A 15,582-nucleotide genomic window follows, 5' to 3' on the forward strand; every position below is an offset into this window, starting at 1 on the left:
AGAGGGATCACTCACCTGCATTAGGTTCCCAGTTTCCTGGCTGTGGGGTTGGTGCTAGGCTTAGAGGGGAGTGTCCTTGTTCTAAGGAAATACAGGCTAAAGTATTTAGTGTTAGAACATCAGATCTGCAACTTACTGGCAAATGGTGTGAAATCTATTTAGATTGGGATTACACTGAATTTATAAATAAATGTGAGGTAAATAAACACCTTTGTTAAAAACCCACAAAGCTGAGGGTCAGGGCAGAGATGGATCTGAGGGATAAGCTGGAGGTGCATGCTTTCTCCACACTCCTGGATGCTGTCTGCTGAGTGTGCGTGTGCGTGTGTGTGAAGCCCCATGGCAGGTCCCTTCAGAGCAGGCCTCTGAGTTAGGCTACACAGTGGATGCATCTGGGGACCCTCAAACATGCTAATGCTTGGGCCCCATCCCACCTGTCAGCCCAGGGTGTACCCCTCTGTCCAGGGCTGGAGCCTGACCCCAGGGGTCACTGGAGAAGACTGGAGCCCCCTTGTTCCCCTCTCCTGGAGACTGTGGAGAGCAAGGCTTGGGGGGGGGGGGGAGTCACGTGGGGGGTGAAGGGAGACTCTGGAGGGCAGATCTCCTGGGCCTGGGCCTGCGGTGGGGAGGGTGGGCTGGCTTCAGGGCTGGGCAAGGCCCCATCCCCGCTGGCCCTGCAGTGTGTGCGCCCTCCTGAAATATTTGGAATAATTAGCAAGTGAAAGCAGCAAGTTAGCCCTGGGAATGCCAGGCTGGCCCCCAGCCAGGCTTGAGAGAAGGGAAAGAAAGGGGCTTCTGGAGAAAGGGGTCCGTGGAGGCTGGGCAGGATTGTGCGAGACAGTGCCCATTTGTGCCCCGCGGGTGGGAGGGGGCCGGGTGGAGAGGTGGGCTCCACACAAAGCTGGGCTGACGGGACGGAGAGGTGCCACACACATTTCCTGTGCCTCAGTTTCCCTATCAGGACTCGGGTCGGCTGTTCTGTCACGGAGTGCACTTGCTGGTGTGAGTGAGTCGGGGAGCAGGGTCTGGGCACCTGGGCTTCCCTGGTGGCCTTCCTCCTCCTCCTCCTCCTCCTCCTCCTCAAGCCTGCCCTGGGCCTGAGAGGGAAGGCGCCAGGCGGGGCGAGCACGCGCCAGGCTGGGGCCCTCTGGCCTCACACCCTGTCCCTCCAGGAGAGGACGGAGGGAGGGTGGTGCTGGAGACAGGCCCAGGCCGGGCCCGCAGACTCCGGCAGGCGAGCCCGGGCAGGCCCTGGCGGTCAGGGACACGTGAGCTGAGCCCTGGGCCCGCTTGGCCCCTGCGAGTCCCCAGGGCCAGGGAGGGGGCTGTGCCTCCTCGGTCACCCACTTCCTAGGGCTGTGGGTGCAGCTCTCCCCACTGTGCAGACAGAGGTGCTGAGGCTCAGGCTGGAGGGGACCCCTGGGGGCCGCCTCTCAGCCCTTTTCTCCCTGGGGACACAGAGGTCATGGGGAGTTCATCAGGGGGCCCCCTTGAGGCCCTCAGGGCCTCCACATCTTCCTCCCAGACATTCCGCCTCTGCCAGCGAAGAGAAAGACCCCCCCCCCAAAACTGGCCCTTGCCTTTTCCTAAAGTTGCAAGCAGATCCATTTTCAGATTTTTAAAAATTTTATTTTTAAAAATTTTTTTTATTGTAAATAACTTTCCATGAAAAAGGTTAAATTGCCCCATAGGGCAGGAGGGTGGATGCGGGACGCAGATGTGGAGGGGCTCCGGGTAGAGCGAGACACTCCCCCCCAGCGCGTGCAGGCAGGGATGCGGCCATCCTGGCCTTCCTGTTCCCAGAGGTTCTAGCAAGCTCTGCCCCCCTCCCTGTTAAGCCTCAGCTATGCTACACTCACTACATTAGTCTGTCCTCCTCCCCGCTGCAGCTCGGCTGCCTCTGTCCCCCAGCCCCCCAGAACCCCAGCTCCCCGCTGCGCTCTGCCTCAAGTCAAAGATTAGGGATTTGCACTCCCTGCCCCACCTCTAGGGAGGGGGCCAGGAGAAGACCCCCAAGGCCTCGGAAAATCTCCTTGCCCACCAGGCTCCCCGACCTCATTCTGTCTCTGCCCTCGGCCCCCTCCCACCAGCCCCACCCCTCCTCCCCTTCCCCAGCCCCAGGGAGGCTTTGCCAGGAGAGGCCTCCCGGGGGTTAATTTGCTGTCACCTAATTAGCTTTTGTTGTACCTGGGAACTTTCTCTGAAAGAGACCTGGGGAGGACAGTGGGAGAGGGAGAGGCATGGAAGTGGGGTGCCCTGGGGCGGGCCCCCCCAGGTGCAGCTCCCACAGTGCAGGGCCAGAGCCGGACCCTGGGCAGGCGACAGGAGGATCAATGAAACACTGTGTGTAGGGGGTGGGGGTGGGGGCCCCGTTCTCAGCCTCCTGGGCCGGAATCTGAGGGGCCGTGGGGGGCCTCGTGGGGCGGCCTCCAGAGACCCGGCCGGCCCCTGCCTGGGCCGTTGCGCCAGGGTGGGGGGAGCAGTCTGGGCCCCGACGGGCGCGGTCGGGAGGTGGCGCGGGGCCGCCTCTTACAAGAAGGCGCCCACACTGGCCCAGTCCTGCAGGTCGGCGGCCAGGGTGGCATCCCCGGCCTCGAAGAGGGGCTCCGGCGGCAGGCAGCCACTGCCGCCCTCGTCCCAGGGATGCTGCAGGAAGGACGTGGCCAGGAAGGTCTCCTCGAAGTCCAGGCTGTCGGCCGCCTGCTCCCCCGCGGGCCCCCAGGTGGCGGGGCAGTCGATGTGGCGGCCGTGGACGGTCAGGTCCGCGTCCCCGGGCGCCGCGGGGCTCAGCGGCGGGCTCAGCTCCAGGCCCTCGAGCGCGCCCAGCTCGCCGCCCAGCGCGCCCGCCTCGAAGACGGCCTCCCAGTCAAAGTTGCCCTTGAGGGGCTCCAGCTCGCCCTGCTCCTCCTGGGTCAGCAGCAGCGTGCTGGGGGCCCGCGCCACCTTGGCCACGCGCTTGGGCAGCGGCTGCTTGCGCTTGTGGCCGAGCCTGCCCTCGCCCGCGCCCCAGGCCGCCTCCCCGGTGGCCTCCTCGAACTCGCGCAGCAGCTGCTGGGCGTCGGGGTTCACGGTCAGCGGCCCGGCCCACGGGGCGGCGCGGGGCTCCTGCGGGGACGCCTGGCGGGCAAAGGCCGGGTGGATGTGCACCGGGGGCAGCCGCCGCTTCTTGAAGGCCCCGCTCAGCAGCCGCTCGGCGTACTGGGGGTCGATGCGCCAGAAGCCGCCCTTGCCCGGCTCGTCCTTCTCGCGCGGCACCTTGATGAAGCACTTGTTCAGGGACAGGTTGTGGCGGATCGAGTTCTGGGCACGGGGGAGAGGGAGAGAGAGGTGGGCCGGTGAGTGGGGGGCCGCTGGCGCTCCTGGCCACACGGGAAGGAGGGACGGCCGCCCCGCTCGGCCCAGCGGCTCCGGGACACCAGCCACCGGCGCGGGCGCGGGGAGCCAGGAGTGCTGTCGGGGGCTTTTGTTCCCTGTTGCCGGGATATGGGCCTGCTCAGTCATCCGAGCCCTGAGCCGCAGGGTGGCTCTCAGTGCCGCCCCGTCCCGCCCTCCCTCCCTTACCCCACCGCTTTCGGCCTCTGGCCAAAGGCCTCAGCTCCCCCAGGGCCTGGACAGCCACCTCACCCGGCCTGGGCCTGGCCCTCTCTGTTTGTGAAGTGAGGGGGGGGGGGCGCTGGGCTAGCCAGGGTGTGAGGGTAGGGATGAAGTGGGGGGGTCTGATGACTTTCCTTGTTTGTTGAGTGGGCTGCTGGCCTGCCTCCCCCCCCACCGCCCCCGCCCGAGCCTCCTCCTCCCACCCAGACTATGAGGCCTCAGTTGATAATTACCCAGCCTAGAGCACAGCACTCATTTCTGAGGCCCACTTCCTGCAGCCTGAGCTTCACAGGTAGGGTGTGTGTGGGGGGTCTCTCTGCATTCTCACTGAGGGTACAAATGGCACTTGCCCCAGAGTCAAGGCCCAAGCAAATGTGGAATAGTTTGGGACTGTGGTTCTGCAGCCTGCTTCCTGGGGGTGCCCCAGGGAAAAGTCTGGACGTTCTGGGGCCTCTGTCCCTAGGCAGTCCCTGATCCTGATGGTGGAGGACTCCTGTCTGCCTGGCCGCAAGTCACCATCCTGCCCTGTTCATTCCTAGGTGCACAGTCTTGTTCGAACCATGCTGGGGGACAGGGCTCTAGGGCCCAGAAGGCAGGGTGGTGGGCAAGTGGTGGCCCCTGGCAGGGCTGGGATGTTTACACGGAGGCCTGGGCCCCTTGGCTGCTCTGTGCCAGTTCCGGAGACTTGGAACACGAAGCTAGTGCGGCAGGGAAAGCCCCTGTGGAAAGCACCTGGCGCAGGTAATTGTCCCCCCAGGGAGGCTGACTGAGAGGAGGGGGAGGACAGGAGGCAGGAAGCTGGGGAGGAGTTGGGGTGAGGGGCTGGGGCAGCAGCTGTACTTTAGGAAGGCACAGCCCCACTACGGGGACACAGCTGGCCTTCACACCCCACTGCCCTCCCCTGCCCCCAACCTCCACCAGCCAACTGCACCCAGACAGGATGCAGAGCCTGGCAAGGGCGATGCTCCAGCATCCGACTCGGAGTCAGGCCTTGACAAAGTGTCCTTTGGCCAGGGGGTGTCTAGGAATTCTAGGACTTGGGACAAAAATGTGTCCCCTAGTCCATCATCCTCTCTTAGGAGCCCATGTCCACACACAGTCTGGCCCTGGTCTTTGGGCTGGGTCTACTGGATGAGTGACAGGTGCTTTCCCCATGAATTTCGGGATCTGCACCCTTTCTGAAGCCCTCTAATCATCCTTCCCTCCTCCTCCTCTGAAGTCACAGGAGGGGCAGTTCCAAGCACTAGGCTCCCTTGAGGTCCTTCCTCGACGGCCTTCCTCCCTTGGGGCCCTGGCTGCACCGAGCCTAAGAGCCTACGAGGCACGCGGACCTGGGACCCGCGTCCAGTCCGCCTTGGCGCGGGGAAGGGGGAGGGGAGCGGGGAGGGAGCGGCCGCCACCGCGCCTCCCCTACCTGCCAGGTGGGATCCGCGTGGCGGAAGTAGCAGAAGTTGTCCGTGATCCACTTGTAGATGGCCGACAGGGTGATCTTGGTGGCCTTGCTGGCCTGCATGGCCATGCAGATGAGCGTGGCGTACGAGTAGGGCGGCTTCACAGTCGGGTTGGTGGCGTAGTCCACGTCGTCGGGGGGCGGGGCCTGCAGCCCCGGGGGCGCGCTCCGCGACGTGCACGACGACGTGGGCTTACCGGGAGTGTGCGGCTGCCCCAGGCACGCGGGGTCCGCCGCCAGGGGGGACCCCGGCGCGGCCGAGCCTGGCACCTGGTGGTAGCTGTGGGGGTCGGTGCCCCCCGGCGGCAGGGCGGGGGCCTTGGCGTTCAGAATGGAGAACTCCTGCAGCCACTGCAGGCTGGTCAGGCTGTCATCCAGGGCGTCGGGCTCCTCCAGGCCGCCCTCGGGCCCGGCCTCCTCCGCCGCGCCTGCACCCGAGAGGCGCAGCCAGCTCTCCGCCATGTCTGCGGGGACTCCCCGAGGGGGCGGGCAACATCCACGGGCTGAGCCGGGGGTGGCCCGCCGCGCTCTCCGGCCCGCTGGCTCCCGCGGCTCCCGTTACAGCGCCTCCCGGACGCGCGCTTCCATCCCGCGACCCGGGGGTCGCCTCCTCCTCCGGATACGAATGCGGTGCCTGCCGGGGACCACAGCGGGAGCTGAGCGCCTCCCCCCACCCCCGGGGACAGCGTGTGCGAGCGAGGGGGGGGGGGCTCTTCTAACACGGTCCCCGCTGCTGGGGGGATCTTTTCTGGCCGAGGTCTGGGTGACAAGCAGTGCCCACTGGGCCCCGTCTCTCTTTTCCTCTCGGAGGTTTTAGAGAAGACTTTATTAGCCAAATGAGGGAAGAGGGTAGGGGCATCCGAGGCTCCCACCTTCTCCCCAAGAGCGAGAATTCAACACTCCCCCCCCCCCCCAACAAGTGAATACGGGGCGAGGGAGCCCAGGAGGGCAGTATCACGGGGCGGGAGACGGGGAGGTTGTCTGATCTTTGGAAAGAGACATCAGGATGGGGGATAACGGGGAAGGAAGGGAACAGGAGTTATGGGGGGACGAGAAGTAAGTGTCCCCCAAACTCAGATGTCACTCCTGGATCCACCACTTCCGTCGAGGACGGATGGGAGAGCGGGCTGGTAGGACACCCTCCCTTCCCGCCGCTCGCAGCCGGCTCAGTCCCTTACCTGGCTCAGAGCGCAGCCCGGGCCAAAGGAAGGTTCTGGAAGAAGTTCCTCCCACCCCCCGCGGCTCTCTGTCCCCAGCTCGAGGGCCCCGCCAGCGCCCCTTGTCGCCCCCCCGCCCGACGGCGCCTCTCTGAGCGCCCGTGGCCCCGGGACCGGCATTAAGTAGCCGCTGCAAGGGCTTCTTCTGCTGCCATGGCGACGCTCCGCCCCCATAAACAGCTTCCGCTGCCGCTATTGGTCAGCACGTTTCCAAGGAGACCGCGGGCTCTAGCCACTCTCTCCGGCGGCAACTCTCCTGGAACTCCCTCCTTCTGCCGCCCGCTCCCGCTCCCGCGCCGCCCAGCCCCCTGCCCGCCACCGCGTCCCGGTCCGCGCATTCCCGCCCAAGGCCCGCGCAGGGCTCGGGGAAGCGCGCGGCTCCCGCCCGCCGCCCTCCCGCCCTCCCGCCCTCCCGCCTCGCTCCCTGCCGGTCCCGGCTGCGCCCGGGCGTCTGCGGCTCCGCCGACCGAGGCTGGGAGCGGGCGCGGGCTCCGGGGGCCTGGGGGTTCCTTTCGGATCTGGGCTCACGTTCTGTGCCCTGCCCCACCCTCCCGACCCTGAGCGTGGCGTCGGCGCCCGCAGGCAGGTCCGCGTCTTCGGGGCTGCCGGCCGCTCGGGTCCGCAGCGGGGGCTGCCCCGATCCCACACGCCCCGAGGCCGGTGGGGTTTCTCGGTAAGCGGCTCCCTCCCCACCCCTGTACTCAGCAAGGTTCCCGGAAGCTGACTTTCCAGAGGCTTCTGCGGAAGGGCCCTCCTCCCTCCTTTTCAGATAGCTCAGGAAACCGTGCGGGTGAGTGAAACTCAGAGAAGCCACGGACTTGCCGAATTCTCCGGAATTCTCCTAGCAGGGTCATTTGTCCGGTTAGTGTCCCCAACTTTGAAGTGGCAGGGACTAGGGGTAGGAGGGACACCAGGGCTTCCTCGTCCCTTCCCCTGGCCTCCCTCCTGCCGCCAGCTTTTCTGCTCTTCAATTATTGAGGAGCTGCGGTGGTGGAAGTTCTCCGGTTTAAGGGTGAGGGTGGGGTGAGGGCTCCAGGCCTCTGCCCAGGAGCAGGGGGGCAGGCTGGGAAGCCGGGCCCATGGAGTGGGACGTCAACTCCCACCTCCCGCCCCGGACCACGTCCTTCTCTACCCCTTGCCCTCTCCCACTCCTCCACTTCTAGATTCTCTTGAGTAAAAATACTTGAGCACTGGACAAAGTCGGCCAGAAACTTTTACAAATAAGCCAAGAGTACAATTAGCAGCTCTCCTTCCCTTGTAAACAGTTTTATTCGTTTTTAAGAATCATGCAGCAATCCATAAATATTGCATCCTTGATGTCCTCACTGTAGTGTGCCCATGAGTGTACTCCGGGGAGTGAGAGGGGTACCCAGATGGCACAAACAGTACACACACACACACACCAGCACACACCAGGTGTGCAGGTCCTAAAGCGAAGTGATCAACCAGCATGCCGAGATCAGGCGGGCGGGACACTAGCTCTCCCCAGGTGAGACGGCTCAAAGTGTGTGGGTCTGTGCCCAGGAGATGCCCCAGTGTGGGCATAAACTGCTGGATGAAGTGGGTGAGGAAGGGCAAAAGGAAAAAAGGCTCTGTGAGGCCAGGATCACCACACCACCTCGAGGCCATAGCAGTGCTCAGACCCGAGACGGGAGTTGGCAGGAAGAGCCACGGGCCTCCAGGTAGTCTGTGCTCTCTGGTGAAGAGCCAGGCCCGTCCATTCTCTCTGGGTCCCTATCGTCTAACACGATGGTCTCTAGATGATGGACTGGGGCAGTAGGGTTGGCAGCTGCCCTTGTTCCCTGGTCAGGCTAAAGACCGGCTCCTTTGGATGGGATATTTCTGCTTGCCTACGAGCCAAATGAGAACAAAGGAGAGAGAGAGGGAGACAGAGAGAGAGAGTGAGAGAGAGAGAGAGAGAGAGAGAGATGGGAGGATGGGTCTGAGAAGCAGGAGTGAAAGGGCCATTTCTAACCCAAGCATGTCTTGGTTACGGAACCAAGGCCTTTCAGAATCTTTCTGGGCCTCCTGCTGGAGGGAGGACCCAGCATGTGCTGTGAGGAAGGACTCGGGTCCTCCTCAGAAGAGGGTGATAATGGTTTCCTCTCAGGGTTCCTGGCCACTGTGGCTACTGTTTACCCTGCATCTCCTTCATCTCAGGTGACAGCACACTGTGAATGTGACCTGCCAGGAGAGTAGGGGAGGCTGTGTGCTGCCGCCCCGGGCTAAGGGAAGCTCCCCATTCCCTGGCGCTTAAACTTCAAGGAAATCAGGAAGTGGGGTTATTGCTCCGACCGAACGCAAACATGAAAGGGGCTGGAAGAAAGCTGGGGGAAAGAAGGGACAAGGAGTCAGGCCTGAAGCAGCAGAGTCCACGGCAGGACTCAAGACAGAAGCCTAGATTCAGGCTTGGTTCATGTCACATCTGTCAGGACAATGGGCCTTCCCCCAACCAGGGCAGGACCTGAGCCATAACCACTGGGCCTGGCAAGGGTCACCACCGCCTGACAGTGCAAAGAAGCCACACGGAAGGTGCGAAAGATTCCCTGGGCACCGGGCTCTCTTTGGGGTTTTGGAAATGGCCCTGAAAAACTCAGGGTAACAATTCTGAATACGAAGACAGGCCATCGTGATGGACTGGGCCTAAGGCTCTACTGCATCTCAGCCTCACAAATGGCTGTATCCAACTTTGCTTCCCTATCTCATGTTCCCCCCAAAGACCACCTTTTCCCAAAGCCAGTAGACAACACATCTGTCCAAGAACTATGTGGAACCCACTGGCCACACCAGTGTTGAGAGCAGAGAAGTAACTCCCAACAGCTTGCAGCCTGGCCTTGCTGTTTCAGACTTTTGTCTACAGGCCCTACACTGGGCTGATGAGGGCTGGGGGGGGGGGGGGGGCACATGATTTGAACGATACTTCTGAATCTCTAAAGAGCCTAATGAAGGAGTACCCCCCCCCCGCCCCAGCCCCCAAGGCTTAGCAGATCTGAAAGGCAGGGGAGGACAACACATGGGGTGGGGAGACTCTCAGATCACCGCTGGCCCCAGCTCGGCGGGCTCCGGGAGCCTCCTGGGCACCAATTTGAGAATCACTGTTCCACCCCTCCCTCTGCCTATTTCTCAACTATGAACAAAAAGGGGTGGAGACAGGGACAACGGATATAAGAATACTACCTGACAGGGCGCAGTGGTGAAATGTGAGAATATAGGACAGCTAACACAGTGCCTGGCACACAGAGGTGGCCAAAGATGTGTTTTTTGAAAAGTCACCTTAGGATGGAGTCCCAGGCCTTCATGAATGCACCTGATCATAACCCTCCTGGGGTGACCACATAACTGGGAGATTCTGGGATTCAAGGCCTCCTTCCTAAGCAGACATCACGTGAGGCACAGGAGACTAGCTCTGTGACCAGAAGCAAGAACTGTTTTTTCACCCAATCTTTTGGTTGCCACCATTCCTTATCCTTGAGAAGGAGCTCCTCCTAATGCTTTCTGAGGGAAGCTTGACAAAATGGCCTTCCTTTCTCACAGAAGCCATCCCCCAACCCCACCCCAAAGTGCTTATGATGTTCTAGAGACCAGATAAAATGCCGGATGGGTGTTTGTAATGAAGCTGCCAAAACTCCAGGCCTTCTTGGAATACCTCCTAGGGAGGAAAAGATGCACGAGAAACAACCAGCCTGTGGACCTCGGCTCCACCTGAGGTGGATACATTCCAGAGTCTCTGCAAAGGGTCTCATGAGCTGTAGTTCATTGAGAGGCTCTGGCCCACAAGCAGAGAGGAGGCTTCTAGTTCCTTCTGGGAGGGGAAGGGTGATGGTTATGGAGGAGGCTGGGCTGGGAGCAGGAACAGGCTGACCTCCACGTCCAGCTCTTGTCTGGATGTAGTCTTCGTGGTCTTGCTGAGGACACCCAGGGGGCCAGCAGTCCCGTGAGGCCAGGATGGAATGTGGGGGCAAGAGGGAGCCCCGTTGCAGGGCTGGGGCTCTCAGACGGCCAAAGGACCCCACACACAGGGTCTGTCCTCAAGGTCCTCCAGGCTGCCAGATGATAAGCGCCGGTGCTGTGTGTTCCGACGACTGACAACGTTGTCATCGGCCTGCCAGCTCCCTGGATAAGAGAAAAGGAAGGGTATAGAAGCAGACCCCTGGCCAGGTCCAGATGGCATCTCCAGCAGGACAGCCCAGGAGTTCGGCACGGATGCTAGCAGGATGCGTGTTATCTGAAACTCCCATGTGTGTGCGAGCCACAGTGAGGGAGGGAGAACAGGGCGAGACGCGCGCCCGTGGGGCCAGGGGACTGCTGCTGTCCTGAGTACAGCCATGGCCCCTGTGGAGAGGAACATGCAAAGGTATCTAGTTGCCCTACAATCCACTCTTGTATCTTTCTTTGTTTTGAAGTTTGCCTGTATGTCATGGTGGAGGAGGACAAAGAAACCCAGTCTAGCTGAGGTTTTTGCCAGGGCAGGAAGCAGCAGAGGGGGGTGAGAAAAGTGTGTTAATTTGGGTCCAGTGTCAGTGTTTGCTGCGGGAGCAGGGGTGGGGCAGGAAGGGGCTGGTAGCCCAGCAGGGTGCCAGGGAGAGAAGGGCATGGGGGGGAGCCGGTGTGATGGCTGCAGCACCCCTCTTGCACACCTGCTGTTCTTCATCTCTCCCGCCCCGAGCAGCCTGCTGAGGTCACCAACTGCCCCAGGAGCCAGCGGCCTGAGAGCCCTGGGATCCCCCAGGCAGCCTGCACTAAACTTCATGTCCTCCCCCAAATCTGCTGCTGCTTCTGCAGGATGAGCACCAGCTGCAGGTGCCGGAAGCCCATCCTGGGCCCCCCTGCCCTAGGTGCTCTGTATTTAATCCATCACTGCCTCCCATTTGTCTGCCTGTGGTCAGAAAACCCAGGCTTCACTCCCGAGTCCTGACCAACTGGCTGCGTGCTCCTGGGTAGGCCCCCTCACTGGGAGCCTTGGTTCTCCCACCCATCCAGTGGGAGCATAGTGCTATCCTCACAGGACTGCTGTGAGGACAAAAGGAGGAGACAGCAGGCGCTGACTTGTCAGATGTGCTCAAAGACCAGCCCCCGTTCTTTGTTCAGGCCACCCTCATCTCTCCCCGGGGTCTCCCCTCAAGTGCCCTCCTGGCCCAGACCGGCTCATCCAATCCCTTCGTTTCAGTGCAGCACAAAGCTCCCCGTGAGTCAGAGGCTCTGGGTAAAGACCTAACTCCATGGGGTCCACGACCCTCCCCGCGTGGCCCGCCTTCACAGGCACCCCTCCCCCCAGCCCGGTGAGGTGGTCTTGCTTCGCAGGGGCCTCCCAGTCTATCCAGCTGCCACAGGGTGAGTGAACCAGGAACCCCTGGCCGCCTCCGGGGCAGGCCTGGCCCCTCAGGACTCATAGCAGACTGAGTGCACAGGGGGCCCGAGGCTCACCGAGCTTGTGTTTGAGGGGGTTGCTCTCAAACATCTGAGGTCAGCCTCACGCTAGGGCCAGCCCAAGACCCTCCAGTGGTCCGAATGCTAGGATTAGGTAGGTATAAACTGCTTCTTCCCATGAGTGTCCTGGTGTGATAATCTGGCCTAAGGCTCTAATAGCGGTCTGTGGGGGTGGGCCCCTGGGGGAGACAGGTGAGCAAAGCAGAAAACTCATAGGTATCTCTCACACCCAGATGGAATTTGGAGAGCTCTCTCCCCTGGAGTCTGGGACACGGGTCAAAAGTGCTTTCTCCTCTAAGGGCGGCACTCCTGAGTGTGGCAGGATGAACAGAAGGCAAGACTGCCCTCTAGGTCAGGAACCCCCAAAATGCAAAGAGTTGTTCGTTCACTTATAGAATTTGGTAGATCTCATACCTAGTCCTCAATGTTTATGGGGCAGGACTCCGGAACGGCGGCTGTTTGATGGGAGAGACCAAAAGCAAACGGTGAACAAGAGAGAAGACACACACGCACGCACACAATACAATCCACGCCGCCGCCAACCAGCGCGCCACGAGACGCCGAACCAACAGGCTGTCCCGACTCTGAATTCACACGAGTCCTTGCTACCAACTCCACCACTCTAGAATCCTTAGCCAGGGCCAAAGACCATTCCTTCTGGAAGAGCCTTAAGACTCAGAGCTGAAGCATGTGTTCTCCTTGGCGTCTTGATTTCCCTGGGTGGCGAGGGGAGGTTGAGCAGCAATAATGAGGTACCCCCCCCTCCCCTGCAAGGAATCTGATGGGCCCTCAGCAAAACCCTGCTGCTGCCCTCCACTGGCTGCAGAGGCGGGCCCGCATGGTGACAGGGCTTCCTGAGCAAGTGCTGCCACTCTGTCCCCTCCAGCCAGACACCGGAGCTTGAGCGTGGCAGTTCAAAATCCTTTGTGGAGATAGATCAAGGTGCGACTTCCCTTCAATTCCCATCTAGAGGAGGAGAAAAGGGAGAGCAGAGAGACCTCTAGAGGTAGATTTGGGGAGCATATTTAGGGGAATTCCACACACCCTTTTCCTGCCTCTACACCAAGCCACAGATTAGATGTAAATGCTCTAATGGTTTGATTGTCTCAGAGAGTTTCCAGTGGAAAGAGAAACCTAATTCAGATTTTCCCTTTGTGTCTATGAAGTGCAAACTTTCCTAGCGGCATCTCCGTCTTGGGTTATGGGGCTTGAAGAGAGGAGTGAACTGAATTTCAGGTTTCTGTAGGCATTGCTAGGTTTCATTGGGTATGTCCACTCCTACAGTGTGGTCATTCAAAAACATATTTCTATTTCCACCAACAAACCGAAATGATTTTTGCTTTTCTTCCATCACATACATACTCTACCCACAACCTGTTCACAGACTTATCACTGGTTCCCTGGCCACTATGCTGCCACCTGTGTCCTATTCCACCCAGTTCCTTAGAACCATATCTACTTAGCCTGGCCTCACAATTCTAACCTGCTCATCTTGTGTACCTGTCAACTTAGATTTCCTCCCCTTGAGACCTTTTAGAACAATCTCAGAACATGCTACCCCCTTGGTCTTGGGGCCTAAGAAGGCTCAGAAGCTTCTTAGGGGAAAAGAGGCTAGCTAGCAGGACACAGGTGCCCTCTCAGTGACACTCCTACGAGTGTGATGAGAGTGGTGAGGATGGGGACCCGCATGGTCTTCCGTCATCAGCTGGGTCTCCCGGCAGAGCACGAGTGAGCACCGGGAGGGCGGCATGTGCCACAAGGGAGAGTGTGGGATGCCCTCCTCGGCTCTGCTTCTCCTCAGCCCTCCATGAAGGGAGTGGCGCCACTTGGAGAGGGAAACAGACTCAAGCAGAGACCAAGTGCCTGAGAAGCTGTCCTGATGGGTGCAGAACATGGAGCCGAGCCAGCCTGCAGGTGTCTCAGTCACAGGATGGAGGTTTGAACTTACAGCTGAGCGTGAGGAAGCCTATTTATTCCACGGGACCTACCAGAGTGGATACTCCTGTTATTAACCCAACAGATGCTTCCAGAGAGTTCTCCATCCCATTGCTACCAGTGTGATGTTAACAGCAGAACCAGAGAAACATTTTACCAAGAAAGCAGACGTGCTTTCCATCTCCTGTAAGAGCCCTGTGACCTCTGGGGAGGGTCTGAGGGGACATCTCAAGTGCTTATTCCTGAGTCGCTCTCCCAACAGGGGTCATAGGCATTTGGTTGCACCACTAGCCTGAACTGTGAACCTAGTTTCATCTCAGCCCGCTGGCTCTTGAGAGCACCATAAGGAACCCCAGGGGTTCTTTCCTCATCCCGAGCAATCCCATAAGTGGAATAAATATTAACAAGCAGGTTGGCTGGAAGGAGTCAGGAGGAGGAGGAAGCAGAAGAAACAAGCTCAATTTCCACCAGCATGGTTGGCTAAAACAGTTCCCAGCAGCTCCCTGTGCCGAAAAATGAGGGTGGGCGGGGGAGCCCCTCAAGGGAGGTGGGAGCCTAGCAAAAGGATGGTTGCTATAGAGCGGCCACAGACACAGGGCAGAGAGGACAGAGATGTCATCTTTCCCAACTAGTGACACGGGATGCCGATGCAAATCCTTCTCATAATGCTTGCCACAGAAGCATCCCCATTTTTTGTGGAGCAGGGATTAATATATTTTCGCAAATATTTTTTCTCAGAAAATCTATTGAATACAGGCCCTTGCCAGTTAGGACTGGAATCATAAGCAGGAGCCTCTGGGATGTGCGCACGCCCAGCAAGCTTGGTGTCGGGCATAGCATGGCCGGGGGCGGGGGCGGGGGTGGGGGCACAGTGCTGGCGCGGTGAACATAAACTTCCATACGGAGTCTACATAACATAAATGAGCTTCAAAAGAAACAAACCAGACAGACAGATTTACGTGTGGCAAAAAGACGTGAAAAACAAATGGACAGACGGACGCGAGGTGAGGAGTGGGAAGGCAGGAAGTGAAGTGTGCCCGGGCCCCACAGCTCCAGTCCAGGCCTGACTGGGTCCACGCTCCCTCCTCCACCCGCAGGCGGGAGAAGCAGGAGGACTGACATGGCATCTTTTGGCCTCACTGAACGTGAAGCGTCCTGGGCAGTATCTTCAGGACACACTAAACAGAAAACAACTGGAGAGAGGCCTTTGAAAGGCTGGAGAAAGCATCTTCTAGGAATTATGGCTTCCTTGCCACCAGCCTGTGCGGGGCCACGCAGGCGTGTGAGGCCCAGTGTCTCTCACAGGCTGACGGAGAGCGGCCACCACACCAGGCTGCGCCGCTCCAATGCCTCTAGCCGCTTCGCTGAGCGAGTAAAGCACTGGACCCATGATGTGACATGGCTGTTCTGAAGTTCAAATAAGTCTTCATCTCAGGGGATGTTGGAGAGATTACAAACACCACAGTGTGGATGACAATCTCTGCTGTGAAACCAGGAGGGCGGTTTTGACCTGGTCCACCTGGGCAAGACTTGGCTTCAGGGAAGCTGTTTGCGGAGCCCTTGAATGACCATGTGCAGCAGCAGGAAGTGAGTGCTCACAGTGTGATTAACACAGTTCCTGCGTTCAGGTTCAGCTTAGTATCAGGAGGAGCAAGGGCCATGGTGATAGTCCTGACTAAATTTAAAGTTAGGGCTCCAGGGAGCATAGTCACCCTTGTACTCCTGACCTCTCCTTTGGGATCCAAGTCTAAAAAATACAATGAGACTCGTAACCCAAAGCTCACTGCCTCACAGAGCCATGTGCTAATCTAAACCGTGTAGGCTTTCAAATTCCTCCCTGCTCCTAACTAAACAAATTCCTTCCGAGGAGCTACGCGTCCCCTTTTTAAGGACTCAGGCTATCTTCCCAAGACCTTCTTGAAGATGGGGTCTGCCTCAAACGTCCTGTTGAAAACAAGA

General features: G+C 59.7%; 2 protein-coding genes across 5 annotated transcripts in view; both read right to left on the reverse strand.

Moving 5' to 3' along the window:
* Nucleotides 1-1,645: 1,645 nt before the first annotated feature.
* On the reverse strand, nucleotides 1,646-6,630 carry FOXJ1 (forkhead box J1). Its single transcript, XM_041724118.1, has 3 exons — nucleotides 6,223-6,630; nucleotides 5,009-5,678; nucleotides 1,646-3,300 (listed from the first exon to the last, which is right to left on the reverse strand). Exons 2-3 carry the CDS (start codon nucleotides 5,504-5,506, stop codon nucleotides 2,530-2,532), a joined length of 1,269 nt encoding a protein of 422 aa, XP_041580052.1. The 5' UTR covers nucleotides 5,507-5,678; nucleotides 6,223-6,630; the 3' UTR covers nucleotides 1,646-2,529.
* An 878-nt stretch (nucleotides 6,631-7,508) lies between these two features.
* Nucleotides 7,509-15,582, reverse strand: part of RNF157 (ring finger protein 157) — a 78,815-nt gene continuing 70,741 nt past the window's right edge. Inside the window, exons 19-20 of one of the 4 annotated variants that reach the window (XM_041726233.1) lie at nucleotides 12,103-12,143; nucleotides 10,239-10,374 (exon numbers count right to left, since the gene is read on the reverse strand). In XM_041726233.1, coding sequence (XP_041582167.1) covers nucleotides 12,103-12,143 — 41 coding nt within the window. In that variant the 3' untranslated portion in view covers nucleotides 10,239-10,374. Of the gene's footprint in view, nucleotides 10,375-12,102; nucleotides 12,144-15,582 lie in introns of all 4 variants that reach the window. The other 3 variants (XR_005983196.1, XM_041726232.1, XR_005983195.1) reach the window with 3 other exon arrangements.

The sequence above is a fragment of the Vulpes lagopus genome, chromosome 12 (assembly GCF_018345385.1).
Source record: "Vulpes lagopus strain Blue_001 chromosome 12, ASM1834538v1, whole genome shotgun sequence".
Lineage (NCBI taxonomy): Eukaryota > Metazoa > Chordata > Mammalia > Carnivora > Canidae > Vulpes > Vulpes lagopus.

What these genes read in the sequence shown, in the direction of transcription:
- FOXJ1 (XM_041724118.1), bottom strand. Translation starts at nt 5,506, where the DNA reads ATGGCGGAGAGCTGGCTGCGCCTCTCGGGTGCAGGCGCGGCGGAGGAG. An exon ending in ACGCGGATCCCACCTGGCAG is followed by an intron (nt 3,301 to 5,008) that starts GTAGGGGAGGCG and finishes CCCCGTGCCCAG; the next exon opens with AACTCGATCCGCCACAACCT.